The 25,792-nt window shown below is 31.2% G+C and overlaps 4 protein-coding genes and 3 long non-coding RNA genes across 11 annotated transcripts; 4 read left to right on the forward strand and 3 right to left on the reverse strand.

Annotated features, from left to right (window-relative positions):
- Positions 1 to 233: 233 nt before the first annotated feature.
- On the forward strand, positions 234 to 1,186 carry LOC129909662 (cytoplasmic dynein 1 intermediate chain-like). The gene is made up of 4 exons (XM_055986737.1): positions 234 to 390; positions 447 to 804; positions 863 to 1,023; positions 1,085 to 1,186. The coding sequence occupies exons 2-4, from the start codon at positions 636 to 638 to the stop codon at positions 1,184 to 1,186; spliced, it is 432 nt and encodes a 143-aa protein (XP_055842712.1). The 5' UTR covers positions 234 to 390; positions 447 to 635.
- A 385-nt stretch (positions 1,187 to 1,571) lies between these two features.
- On the reverse strand, positions 1,572 to 2,894 carry LOC129911105 (uncharacterized). The gene is made up of 4 exons (XR_008771599.1): positions 2,768 to 2,894; positions 2,617 to 2,687; positions 2,013 to 2,565; positions 1,572 to 1,928 (listed from the first exon to the last, which is right to left on the reverse strand). It is a non-coding gene; the product is annotated as an uncharacterized LOC129911105 (long non-coding RNA).
- Positions 2,895 to 3,105: 211 nt separating this feature from the next.
- Positions 3,106 to 3,686, forward strand: LOC129911106 (uncharacterized). Its single transcript, XR_008771600.1, has 2 exons — positions 3,106 to 3,168; positions 3,298 to 3,686. It is a non-coding gene; the product is annotated as an uncharacterized LOC129911106 (long non-coding RNA).
- Positions 3,687 to 4,525: 839 nt separating this feature from the next.
- LOC129911109 (tRNA (guanine-N(7)-)-methyltransferase non-catalytic subunit wuho) lies at positions 4,526 to 5,883 on the forward strand. The gene has a single exon (XM_055988780.1). The coding sequence runs from the start codon at positions 4,622 to 4,624 to the stop codon at positions 5,780 to 5,782; it is 1,161 nt and encodes a 386-aa protein (XP_055844755.1). The 5' UTR covers positions 4,526 to 4,621; the 3' UTR covers positions 5,783 to 5,883.
- On the reverse strand, positions 5,860 to 9,721 carry LOC129911108 (26S proteasome regulatory subunit 10B). The gene is made up of 5 exons (XM_055988779.1): positions 9,474 to 9,721; positions 9,276 to 9,395; positions 8,496 to 9,216; positions 8,296 to 8,436; positions 5,860 to 6,029 (listed from the first exon to the last, which is right to left on the reverse strand). The coding sequence occupies exons 1-5, from the start codon at positions 9,577 to 9,579 to the stop codon at positions 5,927 to 5,929; spliced, it is 1,191 nt and encodes a 396-aa protein (XP_055844754.1). The 5' UTR covers positions 9,580 to 9,721; the 3' UTR covers positions 5,860 to 5,926.
- Positions 9,722 to 13,669: 3,948 nt separating this feature from the next.
- On the reverse strand, positions 13,670 to 14,288 carry LOC129911116 (uncharacterized). Its single transcript, XR_008771601.1, has 2 exons — positions 14,115 to 14,288; positions 13,670 to 14,034 (listed from the first exon to the last, which is right to left on the reverse strand). It is a non-coding gene; the product is annotated as an uncharacterized LOC129911116 (long non-coding RNA).
- Positions 14,257 to 25,433, forward strand: LOC129911110 (ELAV-like protein 2). Of its 5 annotated transcripts, none has more exons than XM_055988786.1 (4): positions 14,257 to 14,274; positions 15,674 to 16,086; positions 16,155 to 16,647; positions 23,506 to 25,433. In XM_055988786.1, the coding sequence occupies exons 2-4, from the start codon at positions 15,891 to 15,893 to the stop codon at positions 23,834 to 23,836; spliced, it is 1,020 nt and encodes a 339-aa protein (XP_055844761.1). In that variant the 5' UTR covers positions 14,257 to 14,274; positions 15,674 to 15,890; the 3' UTR covers positions 23,837 to 25,433. The 5 variants fall into 5 exon arrangements, with proteins under 5 accessions (XP_055844761.1, XP_055844758.1, XP_055844760.1 ...); XM_055988783.1 differs by having other exon boundaries at positions 14,274 to 14,390; XM_055988785.1 differs by lacking the exon at positions 14,257 to 14,274 and adding an exon at positions 14,299 to 14,365.
- Positions 25,434 to 25,792: the final 359 nt, after the last annotated feature.

Raw genomic sequence — 25,792 nt, forward strand, 5'->3', positions numbered from 1 at the left:
AACACCACTTGAACACAAAAAAGAACCTGAAGAGAAAAATAAAGTAAGTGAATTTTTTCTCTCCTCTCTTTACATTAATTTAACATTTGTGCTTTCAGTTAAGGAACTATCGGAAGAACAAAAACAGATGATCATCTTGTCGGCGGACTTTCAAAGGTTTGTTTTACGCGCTGGACGTGTCTTCGAAAGGGCTCTATCTGAGAATGTCGACATCTACACCGAATACATTGGAGGTGGTGATAGGAGTTAAACGATGAGAGGACACATGCTAGGTTGTCATTGAATCGAGATTTCCACGAAGACCGATGGTCTAAGAATCGATGCGTCACTTCAATGGATTGGCCAACACATTTTCCTGAACTGGTTGTTGTTTCATATCACAATCATGAGGTTTGCATTTGTATTTTTTTCTACGATTCTATCTAAAACCCACTAAATTTTTTAAGGAGAGTCACAATGAACCAGATGGTGTTGTAATGGTCTGGAACACAAAATATAAAAAACAAACACCCGAAGATGTATTCCATTGTCAAAGTGCCGTTATGTCAACATGCTTTGCTAAACCAGCAGAGCACCTCTAAGTGCAACTGCACATACGCATCCAGTGTATTGTTTGCAAATGGTTGGCACACAGAATGCAGACAATGTGTTATCGATCTCATCCGATGGCAAGCTTTGCTCATGGAGATACACTGGAATTGCAGCCACGGCAATCGAACCCAATTGCTATCAGTTGCATGTCCTTTCCATCGAATGAGATTAACAATCTGGTTATGGGTAGTGAAGATGGCAATGTTTATTATGGTAAAAGTTTGTTGTGATTTTTCATTTGCTTATAAATAAATTGTTGTTTCTACTCAAGCTTATCGACATGGAATACGTTCGGGTGTGTCTGAAGTCTATGAGAAACATTTGGGTCCAGTGACGGGAATATCAACTCATCCAAATCAATCTACAACAGATTTTGGTGATTTGTTTCTTACATCGTCCATTGATTGGACAATAAAGTTATGGAGTCTTAAGGTGAAATTTAATATCTACTATAACGACCAATATGTATTACATTTTTTGTATTTACTTGTAGGACACTAAACCATCATATTCATTTGAAGAAAATTCAAATTATGTTATGGTCTCCAATTCATCCCGCCTTGTTCGCTTCTGTCGACGGCAGTGGTCGCCTTGATTTATGGAATACCGAAGTGCCCTCGGCATCGGTGATTGTTTTTTTTTTTGTTTTGTGTATGTATGATAATGAAAATTAGTAAAAGAGTATTTACTGAGTAGGTACCTACTTATGAAAAAAAAAAAAAACATGAAACAAAAATGTTAAATAAATATATAGGTAAATTTTGTCAAAAGCTGAGTAATTCTTTCTTTGAGTATGTTTTTTATTTCTAAAAACTAATACAAAGTTATGTGTTGAATTTTTTATGGAAACATTTTGTAAGTCTGATGTAAAAGTGCAGTTCCGAGATTATGCAGTGAGGCGCGCACAAATTTGTTCATTTAATTTTCATATCGGATTGGAAACTTGTCAGATAAATCTTAATGAGAAAAAGCAAAACGGATTACGTTTTAATTTTGCAATTTGCAATTTAATAATAAAATAACTTATTTCTAAGATACATTTAAAATTTTGATGGCACAAAGGGGGTCTAACGTTAAATAATAATGACAAAGTTATAAAATATAAACAAATATAATACATGGATAAACTTAGTTTAAAAAGTCTGCCGTACTCGAGTTGTTCAGACCCGGATGTCCAGTTGTAGGGTTGGTTAAGTTGGGTTGGGAATCCATGTGTTTTGCCTTAATTCCTCCCTCTGCATAACTGTTTAGGAGGGGAAAGCAATTGCGAAGAAGATTCATGCAGATTTTCTCGGGAGCTCGATGGGGGCTTTAGACCCATTTGTAGAAGACATGTCCTACAGAAACAAAACGACATCAATGCAGGCAGAGTACATAAGGAATATATCGAACCAAAAAAGGAGAATCAATAAAAATATTACCTGCAACCAATTGGGGAGCTAAATGATGCTCTGAAACAATTACCACTTTCAACATGCCATTTGTTTCCACACTTCACTTATCATGCACATGTCGTCCAAGTTTGAACGCAGTGAAGCGATCTCTTATGAAATGGTTTTTCATCAACGGGAGCTGAAGGATTTTTGGGTGTTGAATGAGCTGCATAATGCAATGTTAGGATTGTCTTGCTTGTTGCTGTCTGCTGTTTGGGATGAAAAGTGTTTCCTGGGGGAATATGTGTCGGGAGGTATGTTTGTATTTGCTTTTCTTCGCAGCGCACGCATACATGACGTGTATCATTTTAAAAATGTAAGAGACTGTTTTTGTGGTGGGCATTCTAACGATGCAATTTATTAACAACAAGAGCTTTGTTATCATTTATTCATGTTGATCGTCTAAGAATAGACGTTTTCGCAAACGAGCGCGCATTCCAAGAGCATTTGACATTACATTTTGGCTGTGAGGGTTGAAGGTACCGACACGATTAAGACCCAAGCGCATAGTACACAGAATTCTTCTTTTGTGAAATAATTCCTAGAAAAAAAGATTAATACGCTAGTTCATTGTAAGAATAAATTGATTTACTTTCCATCTCCTTTTCAGGTTTTTTTCTTTAATTTTGGGGAAGATATCGCACTCTTGCAAACACGTGAATCCTAAAATTATTAAATTAAAAAAAAAACCAAAGTTTATCGTACAATTTTCATCTTTTTCCAAAAAATATGCTTATACTTACATTGATTTGTGTTGTTTGTTATTCCTAATTGAATTCAATTTTAAATATTAAATTTTTTTTTGTCATATATCTGTCAACTGCAGCTGTCGTTTATTGGAATCTGACATTTAATAAGTATAATGTACCTTGGCAGTACTGTTTTCTATCGAGAGAAAGTAAAATCTGGATAATTATCTGGATTTTTCAAAAATCTATACAGATAAAGTTTTTGTTGTAATTAAAGGCTTAACTACATTCACTTTTTGATTTCAAAAAGTGAAAAAGTGAAAAATACACACATACTACTAGCGACATCTTCATACGAAATTGAGTATCAAAATTGTGTTTAAAACTTTAAGATTATCTGTCATTTTTATGAAAAAAAATTGTGCAGTTATTAGTTTTTGTCTTGCGGTCAAGATGTGAGTACTAACATTTTTGTTTTATTTCTTAAGATTTTATTATTTTTATTTTATAATTTCTTTTAAATATGTGGGCATAAAGAAACTTCATCATTGAACTGTATGCATTCATTTCCGTTTTTCATCTAGCTCATCGCCACCGCTGGAAAAGAAAACAACAACCAAACCAAAGAGTCCCCGCTTTTCCGAGAAGCATCACGACATGGTGTTTTCCAATTTAATTGGATTTTGTTATTGCGCTATTCATGCAAATACAAATATTGGAAATAAACACCACTTGCTGGGTGATGGTGTGGTCCAGTATGATAAGCTTTAAGGATAGATTTATTCTTGGAGTAGGAGATTGTGATTGGTGGTGGTGTTGCGGTGGCCGATAGAAATTTCTTTTTGGAGGTTACCATCGAACTAATACCGTCTCCTCAGTCGGTGGAAAAGCAACGAAACAAAAAAGAAACCAAAGTGAAATAAGCAATTATTATGTATCTTTTGGGCCAAAGAAAAATTTTAAATTGAAAACATGTGTTCGGGTTTCATTTATTGTATTATACCGATTGTATCAAGATATGTGGCAGGAGGGCTACAGCTTCCAAGGCTATAGAAATGATATATTTTTACATCAAATCACAAAGGAAAACCTTTTGAAATTACAACAAACCTTTTAAAAGATTATGTTGGATTGGAATTTGTTTCGAATTTATAAATTTTTGTTGAAATTTTTTTTTGTTTACAAAACAAATCTGTCAAAAAAAGGCATGTTCATTGAAAACTATCCTTTGCAACGCCATCTAGCAATCATTTTCTTAAGTTGTTGGTTTGCATGTGTTGGTGTTTTCAAAAAGTGAAAAAGTAAAAGTTAAAAATGTTTTAACTTTCACTTTTGTTTTTCTGAGATGAAAGATAGAATTTTGCAGTTTGTTGGTGAAAGACAAAACATTTTTTCACTTTTGTACTTTTTGAAGTTGAATGTAGTTAAGCCTTAACACGTAAATTGTTTTCATTTCAAAAATCTCGATGTCGTTTTTTTGCACAAAATCTATATAGATAAACAAAAAAACACACCTTATCTCATTTGGGCGGGTTGTAGTGAAGACAGGCTAGAACTTCTCATGAGTGAACTACCACGTCCAATAGAAGGGGCTATTAGCCCTGTTCCATTGGAGGTGGTAGTTTACTTGTGAGTAGAAATCTAGTACAACAACTACACATTCCTATCTCCTCGAGTAGAAGATCATGTGTTAATTCTAGTACTAGATCTACTCATGAGTAAACTACCACCTCCAATGGAACGGGGCTATTAAAATACAAATATCTGAACGCATCCATTCACAAAAAATTTATATACAAATCAAACAAACCTTTTTTTGTATCTTTCACTACTGTCAAAAAAAAATCTTCAAAAATTCAAGTACAAATAAAAGCATTTATAAAGAAATATTTCTCAAATTTATTAATAATGGCATCGTTATCTTATGCTCAACTTGGAGAATGGCAAGAATTAATAATTGCCCTCAATAAGAATATAATATTTGTCAATCCCAATGACTTACAAATCTACAAAGAAGTAAGCATCCCGGAAGACCTAGCAAAATGTGATATCATCAGTATTGACAGCCACGCGGACGACGAATCCCAACAAAATACAAAATCAAAAACACCCATCGAACCGCCTTCAATTCAACATGTTCAGCTTTCCTCTAATGGTATCCTACTCGCTGTGACCACTGCAGGACAAAAAGCCCTGCTCCTTTATCAATGTCGACCGGAACATGCCAAATTGGTGTCAGTTAGAAGTCTAGCAAGAGCCTCAAGTGCCATAAGCTTTTCTGCGAATGATAAGCAACTTTTGGTTACTGATAAAACTGGTGACTGTTATCTGTTTGATTGCGAAAACTATCAACAACCTGGCAAATTGATTCTTGGCCATTTGAGTGTTGTCTATGATGTTCTACTAACACCCGATGAAAAGTTTGTCATCACTTGTGATCGTGATGATAAGATAAGAGTAAGTAACTTCCCAAATTGCTGTGAAATCGAGGGCTACTGCCTCGGACATAAGGAATTTGTTTCAGCTATTAAGCTTTTGCCATTCGATAATCAAATTCTGCTCTCAATATCTGGAGATGAATCTTTAAAACTCTGGAACTATCGTGAAGGAAGAAAGCTCTGTGATTTCAAATTACCCGCTCCAGGTATCAAATGCACCATAAAGCAAATTAGCGAGAATACTTGCAACTTGGCTGTGTTGCTCTATCAACCAAATGAAAGTGTTGTAGAGTACGAAATCAACAAAGACTCGGAGGGAATATTTCACATCAAAGAATTGACAAGACATTCCTTCGATTCCATCATCGTAAGTGGAATCTGTTATGCCAAGGAAAAGTTATATATCGCCGGTATTAAAAACGAACGTTTTGTCATTGAACTGGTTGCAAGTGGGGAAAAGAGTGAAAATTCTTTAAAAGTTCTCACAATGATTTCAGAATACTTTGAAAATGAAAATCCCAAACCCGAAGATGTCTCGGGTTGGTTTAGAAAGAACTTTGACAATGTGACGGAATATTATGAGAGGAAAAAGCGACGCATTGAAGAGAAGTCTTCAAAACAAGACGATTAAACTGATTGTTGTTTGTTTTTTTAGTTTTAGTAGATAAATGTAATATTTTTATTGAATTGATTAAAAAAAAATAATAATACGGAAAATGCACGAAGATTTTATTTATGTTCTTGTTTGCAGCTTCGATTTTTTTAAATTATTAACTTATAATGGTTTGTAGTCGAGTTTACTTTCCAACTTTTTATTGTCTGATACTTTGCGGACGGCTTTCATAAAGTCCTCTTGGATGACGTATTCACGTTCAGCTCTGGAATAAAAAAATAACATTTGTTTAGAATGTAAATGAGCTGAAATTTAAAGGCCTCAAAGATTGGATTGGACTATGTTTAAATGCTTCCAATTAGTTTAACTAAATTATTATTTTTAATCATCGTGTACAAATAAAATTCTCCTGAGTTCGTCTTTCTTATATTTTATTCACTACCTCACACTTCCGATTAGTTAGAATTATTTGCTATTTTTAAGCTATTTGCCGTTTTGTAAGCTTGCTGTTAGCATTGCCGGCACTCATCATCAAATCAGGGGTTCCGTTGTGGTGGCCTAGTGCTTTGTATATAAAAAATATAGTACTATCATGACATAAAAACTATGTCAAATTTCAAACAGAAACGTATATCTCGTCTCCTTACTCCCATTATTGAATTCGACCACTCAGGTAGCGAACAAACTAAAAAAATTCACTTCATGATAGTACTATAGATTTTATATACAAAGGCCTAGTGTAACCTAATACTTCAAAGGATGCCGCCTCTGATGGCTTTTTTGCAATGTTCCTACTGGTTCTCTATACTTGATACTGGCGACATAGGACCTTTTAAAATGTTATTCAAGATGCGGAGAAGGACCTGACAACAGTGTTGCCCGAAGATTTTTAAAAAAGGAGTTGATTTTGAAAAATCTTGGAGCAAAAATTAGCCGCTTCAAACATGATTCAAAAGAATTTTTTTTTTTTTTTGATGTGCGATTCTTTTTAAATTTTTAGATTACTTTTGTTTATCAGACTTCTCATTTTGTTGATATATAAGCTGTGTTTTATTTTCCTCGTGATCCGGATCAGATCATTGTTTTTATTAGCTTTACAACAAAAGCTGGATTTTGTTTTGTTATTGTTTCGCAAATAAATAAATGATCTGATCCGGATCACAAAGAAAATAAAACATAGCTATTGTAGTTTTCATGCTCATTGGCGGGCGTTAAATTAAATTTGTAATACATAAAAATGAAAAATGCATGCAAATTGGTTTCCTCTGTAACATCTCTGGTGTATTTTTTGTTTTAATATGCTTTGAGCCTCAAATCGCCAATTTCAAAATTAAAACAGCCAAATTCCGATAAATCGGAAATTAAAATTTAAAGGAGCGAGTGTAATTGATCTGTAGATTTCCTTGTACCTCGCGGGGTGGGAAGTTGAGAAATATATCAATTGCGGCAGAAATTGTTGAACAGAGGGTTCTGCTGATCTTATACACAAGGACGCTGAACGGTGCAATTTAATTTAAGCTTGTCGCAAACTGCCACCCGTAAGTGCGAATAGGTCCATCCAAAATAAGACCCAGATATACAGCATTAATAGAAGGAAGATTTAGTTATCGCATATTATTTTTTCTGTTAAAAAGGGCAAGTTCTTTTTTTTTTTTTGAGAATTCACGTCTAATCCGCAATTTGTTGTCTATGTGGCTTGTTGACAGCAATTTCCATAATTCTATTATCTTATGCAATACTTTTTAATTCATCTATTTCTAGATTAACTAGCAGTTTATTAACAACCACAATGTTCCGCAGGACAGGGGAAATCACTCTTTTTTAGGATGTGCCTCTGCTATCAGATCATTTTACTGAAAGTAGTTACAAGTCATTTCGTTCCATTTCTGCGTGAACCACGTATCTACACAGAAAATTTTGTTCAGTTCTTAAAAGAAATATACATTTTCTTGAAATTAAAAATATGAATTGAACAAAAGGAAATCAAGTTACGTTTAAGACATATTGATTGAGTTGTTTTTAAACTAAAACCCGTGTATCTATTCTTCCTGTAAGTTTGAGAGCAATGTTTAAGAGAAAAAACAAATCTTTAAAAAAATGTACTTACGAGGTTCAAGCAGAAACGGGACGATTTGTTCCTAATAAAGTGCTTATGGTTTCAACCTAGTATTTTTACTATTAAGTCTTAGATCCTTTAAGTCTGTTTTACCCTTTTCTTGTGAACTCATCAGTTCTATATCTTTTTGGGACATCACTTTGTTTAAGAAACTAAGCCTTAAGAGTTAAGCATTAGAAGGCGAAAGAGATAATAAATAAAGATCATAAAAAGTTGATATGGTAGTTTGCTATACAAAAGTTGTTGGGGAAATTCCATGACAGTTAAATGCTAAACTCCTTTTCATCTGTACAATCTATCCTGAAATTTTTAATCCTGTACAATATTTAAGCTTGCATGGGTTTGGACAAGCTCAGTTGATCTAAATTAACCTAGATACAAATAATGTCTATCGTTCCCATGCTTAATAACTTACCTAATTGCAAAGAGACCAGCTTCTGTGCACACGTTACGCAAATCAGCTCCATTAAAGTTATCTGATAGCTTAACAATTGCTTCATAATCGATTTCTCCATGTTTGGCAATTGGTTGGGCGTGAATTTTCAGAATTTCCAATCTAAAGAAAAACAAAAATGCATAAAACATAACAAGATTAAAAGTGATTCAAACTCATACCTTGCTTGTTCATTAGGTAGGGGAATTTCAATCTTTCTATCCAAACGTCCTGGACGCAACAAAGCAGGATCTAATGTATCTGGTCGATTTGTGGCCATAATCATTTTAACTTGACCCAACGAATCGAAACCATCCATTTGATTAAGCAGTTCCATGAGTGTTCTCTGAATTTCACGATCAGCCGATGTACCCTCTGAAAAACGACGACCTCCAATAGCATCGATTTCATCCATAAAAATAATACAAGGCTGATGGTCACGAGCATAATTGAACATTTCTCGAATCAAACGAGCCGATTCACCGATATATTTGTCAACAATTGCACTCGAGACAACCTTCAAAAAGTTGGCATCCAACTGAGAGGCAACAGCACGAGCTAAAAGAGTTTTGCCAGTTCCAGGTGGTCCATAGAGCAAGCAACCCTTTGGTGGAGTAATACCCACACGTAAAAATAGTTCCGGATTGAGGAGGGGCAATTCAATGACCTCACGCAATTCGCGGATTTGTTCAGAGAGCCCACCAATGGCTGAGTATGTAACCTCACCGGGATCTTCATGAGACATATTATAGACCAATGGATCGACTTCTCTGGGCAAATAACGCATAATTGTTAGCGTGGTCATGTCGAGTGCAACACGAGTGCCAGACTTGAGTTTGGTTTTGTCTAATTGCCGACGACAGCCAACAACGTAGCGTGGCCCATTGGTTGCCTTTACAATGACTACAAACGTATTTTAAATAATTTTTAAGAATAAAAAGATTTATGATGGTTTTGCTTACATTTGTCTTCCGTGAGTTGTTTCAAGACTTCTCCAACAATTTGGCCAACACTCTGCAAAGCCTTGAGATCGTTTTCGGATTTATCATATTGCTTGGTGAGTTCTTTTATTTCTTCACGTTCTATTTGGGTAAATTGTTAAATATTATTAGTTTAAATTTATTTTCTTTGTCTTTTTTGGAACATGTCCGAGTACTTACTTTCTTTTAGCCTAGATTCTACTTCTTTGTGTTCCAAAAGTTTTTTACGATATTCATAGAGACCCTTTTCTCTGACTCCTTCAGCTGGAACAGAACCGGTAGTCATTTTGCAAAGTTATTTTATAAATAATTTTATTTTTTAATCACAAAAATAAGACGAAACTCAATATGGTGGGTAGCGAAAATTACGAAGCGATTTTTGGATTTCGGTTTTTTTGATTGGTTGTCATCGGTAGTGAATGAAGTTGGCTGTGGTTGTGATTTATAGAGTGTGTTCAGAGAGATATTAATTTGGCGGCTATTGAATGCGTTCACGCTCTTAGTAGTGAATATAACGGTGTTGCTTTGGAGGTAGTAGTTAGTTAGTGATTTCAATGTACGTATTTTAAAATTATTTGATAAAATTTTGTTCTATTTTCAAATTTACTCATGAGCTTTGTAAATCGTTGTCCGAAAATCATAAGGTCGTATTACTAAGAAAATAAAAATGCCCAATAACAATAATCATACTACAATTGGGTTAAGCTAATCATGTGGTGAGGTGGAACAGTTTCTAGTGTACTGGCCTCTGTACTCGCTTGGTCTAGGTTGAATACTCAAGTGAGACGGAAAAAGTTTTTCAAATTAAATGAAAAATTATAAGACTAAAGCCATAACTACAATGACCTAAAAAGTGAAAAAGTGGGAAATTTACAAAAGTAAACATTTTTTATTTCTTTCTAGCTCTATTTGTTTTTGCAAAAAACTACAAAAACTGTTTTTTAAACCAAAAAATAAGCTTTCTGCATCATTATTTTCAATTTTGTAATCGGAAAAACTGTCACAAAATGAGTTTGAAAATGTTCACTTTTTGACTTTCTGCAAAAAGTGGCCGTTGTAGTTATACCTTAACGGCCATATTATTCACTAATTTAAAAAATACATCTGGATTTAAAGAAATTGAAATGTCAAAAATAAATAAAAATACATGATATTCACTATCACACAGACAAAAAAATAGTCATTTTTAACTATTTTTTTTTAACTATTTTCAAAGTTAAAATCGGGATAACTATTTTGGATTTGGATTTATTTTTGACATTTGACAATTTTACATCCAGATATATTTTTTAAACTAATGAATAATATGGCCGTAAGCGCCACATACAAATGGATAAAGGAGTCTGATGATCGGATTGGCATCCGTGAAACAGTGCTGTAACTCTAACCATAAACACTTAGTGGTAGCACCTTCAAGATGTTGTTGTTGTTCAAATTCAAAGATTATAAAAATGCGAAATGATTTTTGTTTATTCAATAAGAATAAAAAAGGTCTTTTTTTGTTGATGGAATCAAAAGCTATTCATACATTTTTTTTTTTACAAAATTGATTTTTAAAATGGAGTTTAATCGGCTAAGGTGATTTTTGATAGTATTTTGACAGTAACAAAATTTAAAATTGGTCTGAGTAATAGCCTATTTTCAATACAGCCTAAATGAGATGTTTAAAATTATATAATATCCTATACGATTTGACATTGGAAATGAAATAATTTGCGAAATTATCTTATTTAGGCTGTAGTAAAAATAGGCTACTATAACTTTCGTGTTTAATTGACTTTCTCAGTTTTCATACTTGATTCTACAGAGATAAAAATGTCATATTCAAAAAGAATAGAAAATTTAATATTTGAGAGGCATGCCCTTAACACTATAAAAAATCACAGTACACATAATATGTGTACTGTGATACAAAATTACCAAAAAGATGTTTTTTTAGAATAAAGTATTTTTATCACCACATTGACAAAATTCAAAAACTAAGACACAACTTATTCACGCTCCATTAAATTTAAAGACGCCATTTAAAAGGGGAAATCTAAACATTTGTTTGCGATTTGACAGTTTTCTAACTTTTAATGGGAATTTTAAATGTAACGTGAAATTTTGAAAAAAAGAATGGGCTTTTAAAATTGATTTTAACTATTTTTTCAGAGGAAAATGATAACATAAATAGAGAAACAAAAATTTTTGTTTGAGACTGTTTTCTGATCATACTAAACATTACATCAAAACCACAAGATTTTACAAAAGAATTAATGATTGTAACTGTTTTTTTTTTTAGTTTGTAGGTCCATTCACATAATTTGATTCTCTCATAGTTATAGGTTTTTATCTCATATGCTATTGTTATGCGCCTATTTCAGTTTTTTCTCCATACTCCATTTTTGGTTTTATTAAAAACTTGCCAAAAGTAACCTTTTTTAAGCTTTCCCCAGGTATTATCCACTTGCTACCACAACAATGACTTTTTAACACTATCCTTTTTGTACCTAACATCAAGGAGAAAACATAAAAAAAACATGTTATAATTTATTTCACCCTAGTTGGATTGTATTGATTGAAGTTTCACTATTTCAGGATTAAAAAGCATTCTAAAATCATAAAAAATTTGACAGATAAGTATATGATTAGTTAAATAAGTTAGTAAGGACCCATACTATTGTGGGGAAATACAACTAATATACCAAAATTAATGAGTGAAATAATTTGCTTAACTTGACTGATTTATCATTTAAATAGCTAAGTTGTTTTCAAGAAAATTAGAAAATCACAGTATTAACACGAGAGTGCATTATACTTACATAGAAAATTAGGAAAAATTAAATAGAATTTTTTACTTAATACAAAAATATACAAAAATCAAAACAGCGCTTATTATAATTGTGTTTTTGAATGAACTTTATACTATGTTTCCACGTACTTCTTCATAGCCACAATAATGTTGGTTTAGAATATAGATTATCATCCTTTTAAAGCAATTACAAAATAATGCTTTAAATATTTAATTTATAATAATTTTGCAATTAAAGCGGTTCATGAAATTTGATATAAATCCTTTCAATGTATGAAAAGTAAATCAAATTTTACTAACTTTCCATTGAAAATTGTAAGGTACAATATGGGATCGATTTGTCTAATATCAAACATTTCGACATATCTGCGAATCCATGATTGTAAATTTGTGCTTTTATCTTTTGATTTTATTTATATCAATTGCAAAATTCTTAATTCTCAAACCATTAGAACAATTAAAAAATATTAATGTTTTCTTGTTTGACTGAAAATCTTTAAAGTAAATTCACATTTTATTTTTGTATCTGAATAAACTAAAATAATCATCGATTATTACTACCTACAATTGGGTGCTATATTTCCAAAAGTATCTCTTTCAATTTTCAGATGCTATTTAGGGGAAAAAAAAACGACTAGGTACATGTTACATTATCCTCTTATTGCTGCCCTTTCATAAAAGTTTCTTTGCGGCAACCTAACACAAAGGGGTTGGCAAGGAAGCCTGATAGTTGAAAACAATACTGGAAAGTATTCTGTTGCATGTAAGTTGTAAGCGATTCCACACTTACACATTTTTTCTATCATATAAAACCATATTAAGCCGGTAGTTTCAAACAAACAATAAAATATTTTATGTACTTAAGATATTTTTGCAATAGAAATTTGACCAAATCTTAATTAATCTTTGAAAAGGTATTTAGTTTTATTCCAAAAATTATATCAAATAGAATTATACAGAATCATAGTCTTGGTATGGGTTTTAAGGGTTGTTACTTGTTAATAATAGAACAAGTGTATTTGAGCAATTAAATTTATTAAATGTTTCCAGGTTACATATATAAATACAAAAACAATATAATGCCGGCAAAAGTCCTCCCTTCATAATAGGTGCTATACCACCGTTTTATTGGAAAGTAAACCCGTATACAAAATTGGGTCATTCTGAAATCAAATGATCAGCCACTCCCAACAAAAAAAAAAAGCTTATTACCATGAAAAACCAAAAGAAAAAAAAATACCCTTTTCGATTAAAATATAATGAATAAAAGCAGCTGTAACTTCAAAGTATCAAAACATATATGAAAATTTTCATGTCCAATGGACATGCAATACGATCCGTTTGGTAAATTTTCCTTACATGGACTCACAAATAAAGGATAAAATCTTTGTGTAAAAAAAATAGAAACACAAAACTATGAGTACAAAGCCATCATATTGGGTCAGCTTTTCATCCCTTTTGTGCCTTTTCCTCTCCTGAGTAAACAATTGCTGAACGCTGAGCTGAGCCCTGATTTCTTATGTAAAACTGCATATGTAAATTACTCTCAGGTTTCACTATACCAGCCATCTATCTACATTGGGGAGTTTTTTTTCCCAATTTTTTTTTTTTTTTTTTTCATTTCTACAACAATTCATCAGTCCATCCAGGACGTTAGTGCTGCTTAAATAAATTTTAAATTGCATCCCCTTTTGCCAAAAAATTATTTAGGCATATTCTTCAATTGTCTTTGAAGATATGGGAGTATTTTTCAGCAATCAAATATACACAGCTTTTCCCAGGAATCATCTCATACCATACAGCCGGCATTGCCACCGCGCGCTGGCTGTGTATTGTGAGTACATTATGTGTATAAAACAGGGAAAATTATCCTCTCTCTCGGAAGGATAAATTTCCATATGATCCAGACTAAGGACCTGCGCATTCCAAATAAATACCCATTTTGAGCTGGAAAAACACACAAGCTTTACACTCTTTTCATGGAAAAGCTATAGGATATTGCTGAGAGACCACATAAAATTACATACACATTTTCCAGGAGCGAAGTTTTCTCACAACAACAACAACACAAAAAAACTCCCTCAGTTACTGCGGTACAGGATGATATTTGGAAATCCACTCGCAGTGTTCTTTCTATCTACCACCATCACTCGGCATTTTCATTTTCATGACTCTTATTAGTCTAAGGTGATTCCTTGAAAGTGTAACACTTTTCATCCCTTGCGCGGCATCGATTTTCAGTTTCAGTTTTAGTTACAATTCGTTTTTGACTTACTTGGTATTCTGCATTTTTTAAAACAAAAGTAATTGGTTCTTATCTTTTGATTTTGTTAAAAAATTCTTTCAAAAATATATTTTACATAGATTTTTAATTTTGTTAATTGATTTTCTTTTGTTTTTTTTTTATTTGGGGGAAAACTATACAAAGTAGAGAAAGATTTTCTTTTAGTTCTTCTTAGCTATAAAGAATGAAAAACAGAACCACCCTTATATGTACACACATAAAAAGGATACTTTTTTGCACGAGGAAGGAAAATCGATTACAACAGTGTACCGAAGTTATTTCGGCCACCCCTATATGGGTTGGGATTTTTACGCGCACGTATATTTCGGTTAAGTGGATTTCCTCATTGAAGAGCCATCAGCAGCAGGCAGCAGCAGAACGAGCAGCAGCAACCAGCCTAGGAAATATATACCACCATTTAAGTTTTAGCTACCCGAAAAAAAAGTTTATTAGATCTGGAATCTTCGTCTGAGATACACACCTATGTTTTAGTTTTGTTCAACTTGTTCTTTAAATCTTATACCGGGAATTAAGTTTTTTTTTTATATTATATTGTTAAAAAAACAATTATTAATTAAATATTGTTTCTAATTTTAAAAATTTTTAAGAAAAAAACTTAAAAAAAAAACAATACAAGACTTAACGAGTGAGAATAAAAAAGGGGTGTGAATAGTTTAAGGACATTGTGTTAAAAAGTCTAATAAGAATATAGTTGCATATAGTTGCTAGTAAGAACGTTTATTTGTTAAAGTTGTTTTGGTGAGTTTAAAAAGATTTTTTTTTTGCTATTTCGAAAATCTTCAATTTTTCAACGAAACAAGAAAATAAAAAAAAAAAACTAAAGACCCCACCCACGAACTGTTGTAAAAGATACAAGGAAAATTCTCTTCCTTGTACCTCTACATGGGAAGGTATATTGTTGTACATTATGTATAGTAAGCACTGGAAGGATAGTGTTGTTGCACCGTTGCCTGTGGAACTGCTGAATATTGGCAATCCTTTTTTTCGACTACCGGTTTTTACTACTCTCAAAAATTTACTGTGTACCGACTGACTCTCATTTTGGAAATTGTAGAGAAGAAGAAAAAAATTGTTTATTCAGTTTTAATTTTAATGACAAATTAAAAGTCAATTTTTTGGTTTTTCCTAAATTTTTGTTTCTATCTATTAATTTAACTATTTTCTTTTGTTTAATTATCTTCACAAAAAGCCAATAAAAAAGTATATCCATTGCAACCGTTTGATTGAAATTTGAAAGAAAAAAAATCATCGATTCTTATACAAACTTATCCGTTTTTACAGCATCACGTCTCCCTGTTTCCGTCGAATACTTTGTTTCTTTAAATTTCCACATTGGTTAAATCAGTCGAAGTGCAAGACAATCAGAGCCCGTAGGAAAAGAAAACCAAAGAGAGAACAGTTGATCCTTAATTAATTTTTTCTTCACACATACACACACACACAATAAAAAATCCTCTTGGCAAACTTTTCGCATTCGCATCAGTCAAGCAAAACAGTGATGATGACCAACGGATTAGTTGAAAACTCGCAACAAAACGGACGCGCCGGTTCAATCGGAAGCGCTCAAGATGACACTAAGACAAATCTTATCGTTAATTATTTACCACAGACTATGACCCAGGAAGAAGTGAAATCCTTGTTTTCCAGCATTGGTGAAGTTGAGAGTTGTAAGCTGATTCGTGACAAAGTTACTGGTAATAGTTGAAGACATTTCTGCATGTAACTTTCATATATAATTATATATTTCTATTTTTATTAAAAGGTCAAAGTCTCGGCTATGGCTTTGTAAATTACCAGAGATCAGATGATGCTGAAAAAGCTGTAAGCACATTTAATGGATTGCGTTTACAAAACAAAACCATTAAAGTATCATTTGCTCGACCAAGTTCAGATGCTATAAAAGGTGCTAATTTGTATGTGTCTGGTTTATCGAAGAGCATGACACAGCAGGATTTAGAATCATTATTTAGCTCATTTGGGCAAATCATTACATCGAGAATATTGTGCGACAACATAACTGGTCTATCAAAAGGCGTTGGTTTCATACGTTTCGATCAGCGTTGCGAAGCAGAACGTGCTATACAGGCACTAAATGGAACCACTCCGAAGGGTGCCACCGAAGCAATTACAGTGAAATTTGCAAATAATCCTAGTAATAATATGAATAAAACATTACCTCCGTTGGCCGCTTACCTGCAGCCACAGCCAAATAGACGTTTTCCTGGCCCAATTCATCATCCCACCGGCCGATTCAGGTAGGTGGTATTATTTTACAAAAATCTATTAGTACATATATATTTTTACTTTAGTTACATTATCTATTTACTATCGCATGTGTCCTTAGTGTAAATGGGGCTTAAAATTTAAGTTTAACAGGTACTTTAACCTCATACTATTAAAGACATTTTCATTAGACAAGAAATCGATGGACCCTGGAATTTAGTGACAATTAAAACTTAAGTAGGACTTTTTCCCAATATGAAGGGAACTGTTATTCAGAAACGTTGATTTTTGAGAAGCATAGCTAATTTACTTGTCGTTGCTGTAAAAACGGCGGGTTACAAACGCCATTTTATGAACGGAAATTAAGTAAGACGAGTAGAAAAAGTTAGGGAGTTTTTTTGATTACCTTTCCAGTTCCAATAAAATTACTTAAATTGGAAGGATTTTTGAAAACTCTTTATTTCCTAATGTTCTTGAACAGGGGCGTACACTCCCTTGGGGCAAGCGGGGCGGCGGCGCCCCGGGGCCCCCGACCGACCCCAGGGCCCCCACTGGAGACAATGCAGAGAAGGAAACTGTTAGCATAAATTGAGTTACGAAGCAACCAGGGAGACAAATTATGTCATTCAGTGTTATGTATAATGCATTGGTAGCCACACAATATATATTGATTTAAAAAAAAGGTTACCCTAGGGGTAAAAAAAAACTGCTTTTTTAAAAGAAAAATTATAATTTTATCTTAGGGCCCAAAAAATATTACTTGAAAAATCTTTGCCACCACAAATAATAATACACTAGGGGCCATAAAAAAGCAAAAAAAAAATTAAATGAGGATCCTCAAAAGTGGCTCAAAACAATCAAATGAAAAATTAAATATCAATTCAGGGGCCCCAACATAAATACATCCAAATATTACTTCAGAACAGATGCCCCAATACCTAAGCACTCTAAGCACTTAATTTTGAGGCTCTAAAAATAATTTTTCAGGGGTCCCAAAATAAAAAAAATTATGCCTGATGATGGAAAATCAAATATGTATTTATTACTTCAGAACAGAGGCCCCAAGAACTATCAATTCTAAGCTAAAAAAAATTTTATTTTAGGGGTCTCTAAATATTTAATTTTGGGGGCCCCTATAGTAGAAGTGTTTACTACTTTTATGATAGACATTTTAAGTAAGTATAGCAAAGTGCATTACGAACGTATTAAAACATTAAAATAAAAATAAATAAGCCATACAAAAAAAAACGTATGGCGTATACGTACTTTTTTTTGTATCTAAGGGGCCCCCAAATATCAAAGGGGCCCCAAAATTTAGTCTTACCCCGGGACCCCGGCGACTCAACGTACGCCACTGTTCTTGAACCTGTCCAATGCCTTCCATAATAGGCCTGATTAATTCCAATATTAGTTTGAAGACCAAAGAAAATCATAATTTATTATTTGGTTCGAAAACCTGTGCATAAAAGACTAACAAAACTTGCACTTCATATTGTCACATTTCTTCTAAATTGTCACATAAAATCAAAGTGTATTTAATACATATGTATGTTACATTTCAAAACTTTTCGCTTTTATAATTGTTACACTTTTGAAACTATAAAAACTATAAACTAGAAACATACAAAACTTTTCAGCCTTTACAAATGTGGTAGGTTTATTAAAAATAATGTCCTTGAAATGTAAGGTATAAGCACTTTAATCGGCCATTTTTTGTTTTTGAAGTTTTGATGGGCAAAAAAAATCCTCCACACCCACACATAGACTGGAAACACCGGTTCCGGTTTCTGGAAACAAAACGCCGCTTCCGTGTTTTAGAAACAAATATACCGGTTCGAGTTCTTGAAAACAAAACACTCGTTTTTATTTTAAAAAATAAAACACCGGTTCTGGTTTAATTAGTTTTTCCATCTCTAGGTAGAAAAACAAACTTTTCCTAACAATACAGAAAATGATCATTTTTTAAGTCTTAATAACTTAGTTCGTGGTTTTTTAAATTTTTATTTACAATACACTTCATGCGCTTGAATTTTATTTTTCTGAAAAAAAAAAAACAATGCAAAACTATTAAACAAATAAAATAAATTTGTATTTGTTCATTCTATTACATTCTGACAAAAAAAAAAACATGCAAAAATATTAAACAAATAAAACAAATTTACCCACTTGATTTTAGATAAATAAAATGTATTTTCGAACATTATAACTTATGTGAGGTTAGCTTTTTTTGATATCTTAGGTGGGACATAAGCCCTTATATTTGTGTTTTTCTTTTTTTGTTGTCAATCTTATCCAGGGGTGGAATCGGCTAATGTGATTTGTGATCGGTGACAGTCACAAAAGACAAATTTGATCTGCGAAAGGTGATTGTCACAGTGATAATCACATTTTTGTGATTTTTTCTTATGACTACTATTTTGCTATCACTTTTCCATACAAAAATATATTTCTTATTCCAATTTTCAAGGCAAAACACAATTAAATAAACAAATCTTAATTTATTTGAATTATTTTATTGTTGCATAAAATGTAAAAGCTCATCAATGCACAATATATTATTATATTTATCTACAGGAAATTTTCGATGTTTTTGTTTTACTCTATAATGAACATTTTACCCCAGGAACCATTTGAGATCATTTGTTTAGAAACAGATTTCCTTATAAAATAAATATTCTCAAATGGTTAAGGAATTCCACAAAAATAATTTCAATCACATAAACTGAATGTTTTTTTCTTTGAAGGACACTTCTTATAGATGCAAATAAAGCACCCCCCGTACATACAAATTTATTCACGCCACGACACCTTTGTAATAAATCAATTAATTTTAGTTATTTTGTTCAATAAAAGACAAAAACAGAAGCAAAAAAAACCGAGAGCCCACAATAAAAAAAAAGTTTTTATGAATGAACAATGAAAATTTGACAAATGGGTGCCAATTCTGTGTATTCCAGCAGAGTGATGCCAATTTATCAAAAATTTTTGGTGATCACCTTACACAGACGGAAAATTTTATGTGATCACATTTCATAATCACAAATGTGACTTATCACCCATCACCTTATGCGATTCCACCCCAGGTTTTGTGTGTGGTAGTGGTTTGCAAAGTTATCACTCGTTATATTAGGACCTATTTTTACACTCAACGTATTTCCGAATTGGAGAAATATGTTCGATTTTTATATCGGGGGGTTAGTTCACTAGGGAGTAATTTAACGTAGCCTGTGTCCATGTTCTGTAACTTTTATCACTGGTGATTAAATATTTTATTCACTTTAAAATCAATTAAAAAATCAAAAAAAAATCATGATTTCTTAATTCATAAATTCTGAACTTGAAACAAAATTTTGCTTTTGATACTTATGGAAGAAAATGGATTTTATAAACGTTAAAAAATGTTTATCACCAGTGATAAACTAACAGTATAGGGAAACTGTTTTGATATTAAAATTAGCAAATTAGCTTATTCAGATCTTTACAATTTTTTTTTAAAGTTCATTGTTCAACTTTAATTCTAGTCTAGTACATGAACACCACCACTTTTTCTTTCTTTTTTCATTTTTAAAACTAATATTTTGGCTTGTCAGTTCTAAATTTGATTATTTTACAAGGGTGACAGCTGCGAAAGGAGTATACTCATACGATGATTACTTGTTGTTCGGGTAAAACAACAAAATGTCAGAAATAATGTAAATACCAGTTTCATTTGAAAGTTTTGAGTTTAATTTTTGCATTCCCAAAAAAATAAAAACCTCTCTGTCAAACTGACAACATATCAAGTCCTGTCCATGGTATCGTCATAACTAAAAAAAAACCACCACCTTCTTCAATGTCGTATTAATGTAGTTTCCTCATATAGACATTTCAATTCTGTGTTCCCTAAATAAATAAGTGCATCTGTTCTAATTGAAATGAATGCTTTCATTCAATTTTTCAAATAGAGCCAAATTAAATATTTAGATTCTACTACAATTCTACATTTACAATCGTATTTCACTGCACAAATCGAAACAGTTGCATAGAGTACCCTTTTTTGCAATATAATGACAAAAAAAAAACGTTACAAGGCTTTTGAAATGTAACACTGATTTGTACCTGCACTTTGCAAAACCTAGACTATTTTCCAATCAGAAAAAAAAGAAACACTTTACTTGGCACACATACCTACCCCATGACTATTATTTAAATTTAGATGACAAAAAAACCACCCTATCTAAAAAAATATAGGTGAGACGGTTACGAATGACATTTTAGGTCATTGCACTCAAACAAAACAGAATTGCATAGTGTAGTTCCCTTGTGTGTCTTAGCATTACGAGTGTTTGTGTATCATGGCTTATCTTTGAAAGAATGTCCTTTTGTGCAATGTTTCTTTAAAGAATAAAGCAGAGAGTAAGAGTAGGCACTTAACTGTTTAAAGAACATCGCTTTGTGTATGTAGACTTCAATAATTTTGTATCTAAAGACAAGTGTAAATGTTAAAAATATTGGAAATCTCTTGGAATTGAGCATTTTAGTGGTGTACTCCAGTCTGAGATCTGAGTATGATTTATGGTTGGATGGTGTGTGGCTATTTTATAAACATATCTTATAATATTTTTTCTATATTTATAACAAATATTTGAAAAAAAAACGAAATATTCTGTGTTTGATTACAAGAATGAAAAGGGAAATGCTGGAAATTATTGTTTTTTTTTTTAGTAGGACTTTAGCAAACCCTACTTTTGGTGCTACAAGTTATAGGCCAAATTTTTCATGGAAACACTCCCAGCGCCAGACAGAAAAACAGATTCTCATCCCTTGAACCGGACTTGCCTGTTATATTTATAAAATTTGCTACTTCGGTGCAATTATGGCGATCTCACTTCAATCACAAGTCATATACCCACACGAGACAAAAACTCATTCAATAGTGGGTGCTGAGTTGCAAGAATTTATTGCGCACAATCGCACCAAGAATTTTCGAAAATTTCTCACACACGTGGGTCAAATATGAGTTCTGGGCACTCATTTGGTGTGGGCTAATGAGTTTGCGTTTTCTGTCTCAACTTTTAAATTCTAGCGTATGCGCTTTTGACAAAACACTCCCACATGTATCAAACGTGAGCAGCGTGCTGTTTAAGGTACATAAGAAAATTCTATCAATATTAATTTAAACAAATTGTAAACAATTTAAGGATGTTCTTTCTTCTGCGGACATATTAATTGATATATATGTACATTATATAAATATATAGTTTATATAGAAAAAAATTGATTTTTCAAAAACTTTAATATATTTTTTTAAGTACAAAATTGTTTTTTTTTTCTTCATTTTAATATAATAAATACTTAGAACTTTTTATACAAAAATTATCATTGAAATCGGTCGTGTCGTTTAGGAGAAAATCAGACATCAAGAAAACGGTCAGAGGGGTTTTTGAAATTATTTTTTTGGACCAAAAATAACGGTACCTGTCATATAACAATTTTGGAAAAGTTTAATTGGTCACGTTCAGGAAATATTAGGGACTAAATATTTAGGCAACGTCATTTTCTGAACGGAAATTTGTGTAAATTGACTAAATTAGTTTGGATACGCCATTATTGTCAAATTTCGAAATTTACTTGAGAATTTTATAGATCCCGTGGAGCAGAAACCAAATTTCACTTTACTTTAATAAGCAAATATTATTAATTATAACCGATTATGCACTTTTTTCTCGTTTTTCACACAAATAGATTTAATTCTGTTGTAATTAAAAACAATCATCTGTCATGTTGACAAAAAAAACTTTTCTAAATTTTTTGGGAAAATTTTCTTGCCTGACTTTCCAGTCAGCTTTCCAATAAAATTACCTAAATTGGAAGGATTTTTTTTGACAGTTGACCAATCAGAGGCCGAGAAATTACCTAAATATTTAGTCTCTAACGTTTCTGAACCTGCCCATTTTCTCAAAAATGGCTCCTACGATTTTGATTAAAAAAAATCATCTAATAGTTTTTAGTCAAGGTAATATTAAAAAAAAATTGTTTTCAAATTTTTTTTTTTTTGAACAATGAAATTTTCGAAAACGGGACATTGAATTTTTTTCGAAATTTCAGTCTTAGTTGTTGATACACAATTGCTAAAAAATGACATTTCAACTTTATATTTAAATTTTTTTTTCAAAAAATTATTTCTAAAAACTACGTTTTTTAAAAAACGACTAACGAATCAGGAAATTAAACTGCATACTTATTTGGAGCTCAATATCATTTAGAGAGTTGTTTTTTGCATTTGAAGAGCAAATTTTATGTTTTTTTTTTAATTTTTGTATGTATAAAAAGTCGTACAATTCTAAGCAATTTTAAACCTAAGAGCAAGTATGTTCGTGCGACCCAGCCGTGCGTTTTATTTTAATCGAAATCTTAGAGTTGATTTTCAGAAAATCAACTTTTTCTATATATCGATGGTTAAACTTCAAAACCTCGTAAATTGTTTTTGGCTCTTTGTTAAGAAATCGAAAAAAACCTCTTAAAACAATTTTAACAAAAGAAAGATATAAAAAAGTAGTTGATTTGAGTTATTAAATAAACTATTTTTTTATTTATTTCATTTTTTGTATTATGTTTTGTATTGAAATTAAAAACCATGAAATTTCGGAAAAACAATAGGTATAAGGACCACCTAATAAGTTATGTACATTATGTAAATTGATAATAAACTTAGAAATTTTTTAAGGCGGCCCTCTATTCCTGGCAGTATTTTATCTTAATTATTTTGATTATACCTACATAAAAACGTATATTTATAGATTAATTCACATATATATGTATACTTTTTTAATAAAATAAGATAATTTCATTTAGACACACAAAATTTTGATAAACTTATTAACTCACTCAATTACATAACTATTCTTCAGATTTTCACCATTAACTGGTGATCTCTTGGGCAACACAATTTTACCAACAAACGCAATCAACGGATCCGGTTGGTGTATATTTGTTTACAATTTAGCACCGGAAACTGAAGAGAACGTCCTGTGGCAACTCTTTGGACCATTTGGTGCTGTTCAAAGTGTTAAAGTTATTAAAGACTTACAAACAAATAAATGCAAAGGATTTGGCTTCGTCACAATGACCAACTATGATGAAGCAGTCGTAGCAATACAATCACTTAACGGTTACACACTAGGCAATCGAGTACTGCAAGTTAGTTTTAAAACTGCTAACAGTAAAACTAAAACCACTTAAGTCCGAATCGAATAAGTTTTTTCTGTTCGATTTGTTTCAATTTTTATTTTTATTTTTTGTTTTTTACTTTCCAAAATTTATTTGAATATTCAAATGAATTTTGTTATTTTCTGATATAAATTAAATAAATAAAACGAATACTTTATAAAAATATTATATTATAAAAAGAAAAGACAAAAAAAATGTATTTAAAGCCAAAAACAAAACAACTTGATTTCTGTAAATGTACTATTTAATATAAGGTATTCGTAAATAAATACCTAGTCATTGTATAACAATTCTTCATATCGATAAAAAAAATTTTAAAATCCAAGCACTAACGAAATACAGTAAGAAGAAAAGAGTTATGTACTAAAACAAAAAAATATAAAAAAACGATATACAAGTCAATAAGAATATATAGATATAGGCAAATTTAGGGGAGCGAAGCAATAATATTAAGAAGAAAATAAAACAAAAAAATACATAAGTCCCGATAATGTGAACCCGGTATGTAGTGAAACATGTGTCATACACAATAAACTATAAGCATACAAAGTCAATGATAGGTATTTTATCATTTGCACAAAACAGTTTTTTACAAAAACATTCTTAAAATTTGCTTTCTTTATTAAATTCAAATTTAAATTTATATTTATTAATTATTATACCTATATTTAAACTAAGTTGGTGTCTAGAAAATCCATTCATAAATAAAAAAAAAATTATTAAATAAACGAATAAGAGTTATACATATACACCTACTCGTATAATATGCTCGATTATTTAAGCACAAAAATGGAAAACACCACACAATTTTTTTTAGAGTTATAACTAATAATATATTATTATATTTATATATAACACCAACCCTAACTAATTTTCTTTATTATACAATTCTAATATAGTTATGTGCGTAAATGTTGTTTAAACACATTCTTTAACCGATATAAAAGGTAATTTTAATTATTTATTATAAACAAAACAAAAACAAAAAAATCCAATTCATAAATATAAATTATGTATGTACCTAGTTGTAATAATATGGCTAACAATATGCGTTTTATTATGTGTCGCCATTTTATAGATATTTTTCATTGATTATTATAAAGGAACTTTGTTGTGCAATCGCTTGATTAAAAAAAAAAACATAAATAAAAAACAAAATAAATTTTTTAAACTCTTAACTTACATTACATTAATTTTTTTCTGGTAATAAATATTAATAATTTAATCAATTTTTTATTTTGTAGTTGTTGCCTAAATTTAAGTAATAATAAATTTTTAACAAAATATAATACGCACATGCTTATAGCAAAATTATTTGAATTTAAATTTAAATTAAATGAAATGAGAAAAAGAGAATAATAAAACAAAAAAAATATTTAAATAAAACAACTACCAAGTATTTCATATTTCGATGAAAAAACAACTTTGTCTAATTTTGGGTTTATCTTAGTTGGTTTATCAATTAGTTAATATATTAAATAGAAAAAAAAGAAAGAAAAAAAAACGGTTGCATTGAACAATTGTATTACTAAACAAAAATTTACTATTATAAAATAAAACAAAAAAAAAAAATGAATGTAAACTACTTTTATAAGAGAAAACCCAAAAATATGAGACTGGAAAAAAATATAGTTAAATTATACTATTATTGAGATAAATGCTCTTTACGTATATGTATAAAAAAATTGAAATAAAATTAAATAAATATTATGTGTACATGTTTATGTATTTTATTTATAAATGGTGATACACCATGTTAAAAAAAAAATTATAACATAACTTTTACATAATTTTTTTTTTCATACAAACTTTTTAATGAAGATAAATATGAAAAGAAATTGCAAAGGAGGAGATGTATAAGGAATTATCTGGATGTTTGAATAAATAATTTTTTTTGTATTAGAGATTTTGAATTTTATTTAAAAAAAAAGCTTCGCATCAGAATCAGTTTAAATAATAAAGGATTTA

The sequence above is a fragment of the Episyrphus balteatus genome, chromosome 2 (assembly GCF_945859705.1).
Source record: "Episyrphus balteatus chromosome 2, idEpiBalt1.1, whole genome shotgun sequence".
NCBI classification, from domain to species: domain Eukaryota; kingdom Metazoa; phylum Arthropoda; class Insecta; order Diptera; family Syrphidae; genus Episyrphus; species Episyrphus balteatus.

Bases quoted from the DNA above. Each gene is read 5' to 3' on its own strand.
- LOC129911110 (XM_055988786.1), top strand. From the start codon at position 15,891: ATGATGACCAACGGATTAGTTGAAAACTCGCAACAAAACGGACGCGCC. The intron at 16,087-16,154 runs GTAATAGTTGAA...TTTTATTAAAAG, and splicing joins GATTCGTGACAAAGTTACTG to GTCAAAGTCTCGGCTATGGC. The intron at 16,648-23,505 runs GTAGGTGGTATT...ACTATTCTTCAG, and splicing joins CATCCCACCGGCCGATTCAG to ATTTTCACCATTAACTGGTG.
- LOC129911109 (XM_055988780.1), top strand. From the start codon at position 4,622: ATGGCATCGTTATCTTATGCTCAACTTGGAGAATGGCAAGAATTAATA.
- LOC129909662 (XM_055986737.1), top strand. From the start codon at position 636: ATGCAGACAATGTGTTATCGATCTCATCCGATGGCAAGCTTTGCTCAT. The intron at 805-862 runs GTAAAAGTTTGT...TTTCTACTCAAG, and splicing joins AGATGGCAATGTTTATTATG to CTTATCGACATGGAATACGT. The intron at 1,024-1,084 runs GTGAAATTTAAT...ATTTACTTGTAG, and splicing joins TAAAGTTATGGAGTCTTAAG to GACACTAAACCATCATATTC.
- LOC129911108 (XM_055988779.1), bottom strand. From the start codon at position 9,579: ATGACTACCGGTTCTGTTCCAGCTGAAGGAGTCAGAGAAAAGGGTCTC. The intron at 9,396-9,473 runs GTAAGTACTCGG...TTACCCAAATAG, and splicing joins AGAATCTAGGCTAAAAGAAA to AACGTGAAGAAATAAAAGAA. The intron at 9,217-9,275 runs GTAAGCAAAACC...ATACGTTTGTAG, and splicing joins ACAACTCACGGAAGACAAAT to TCATTGTAAAGGCAACCAAT.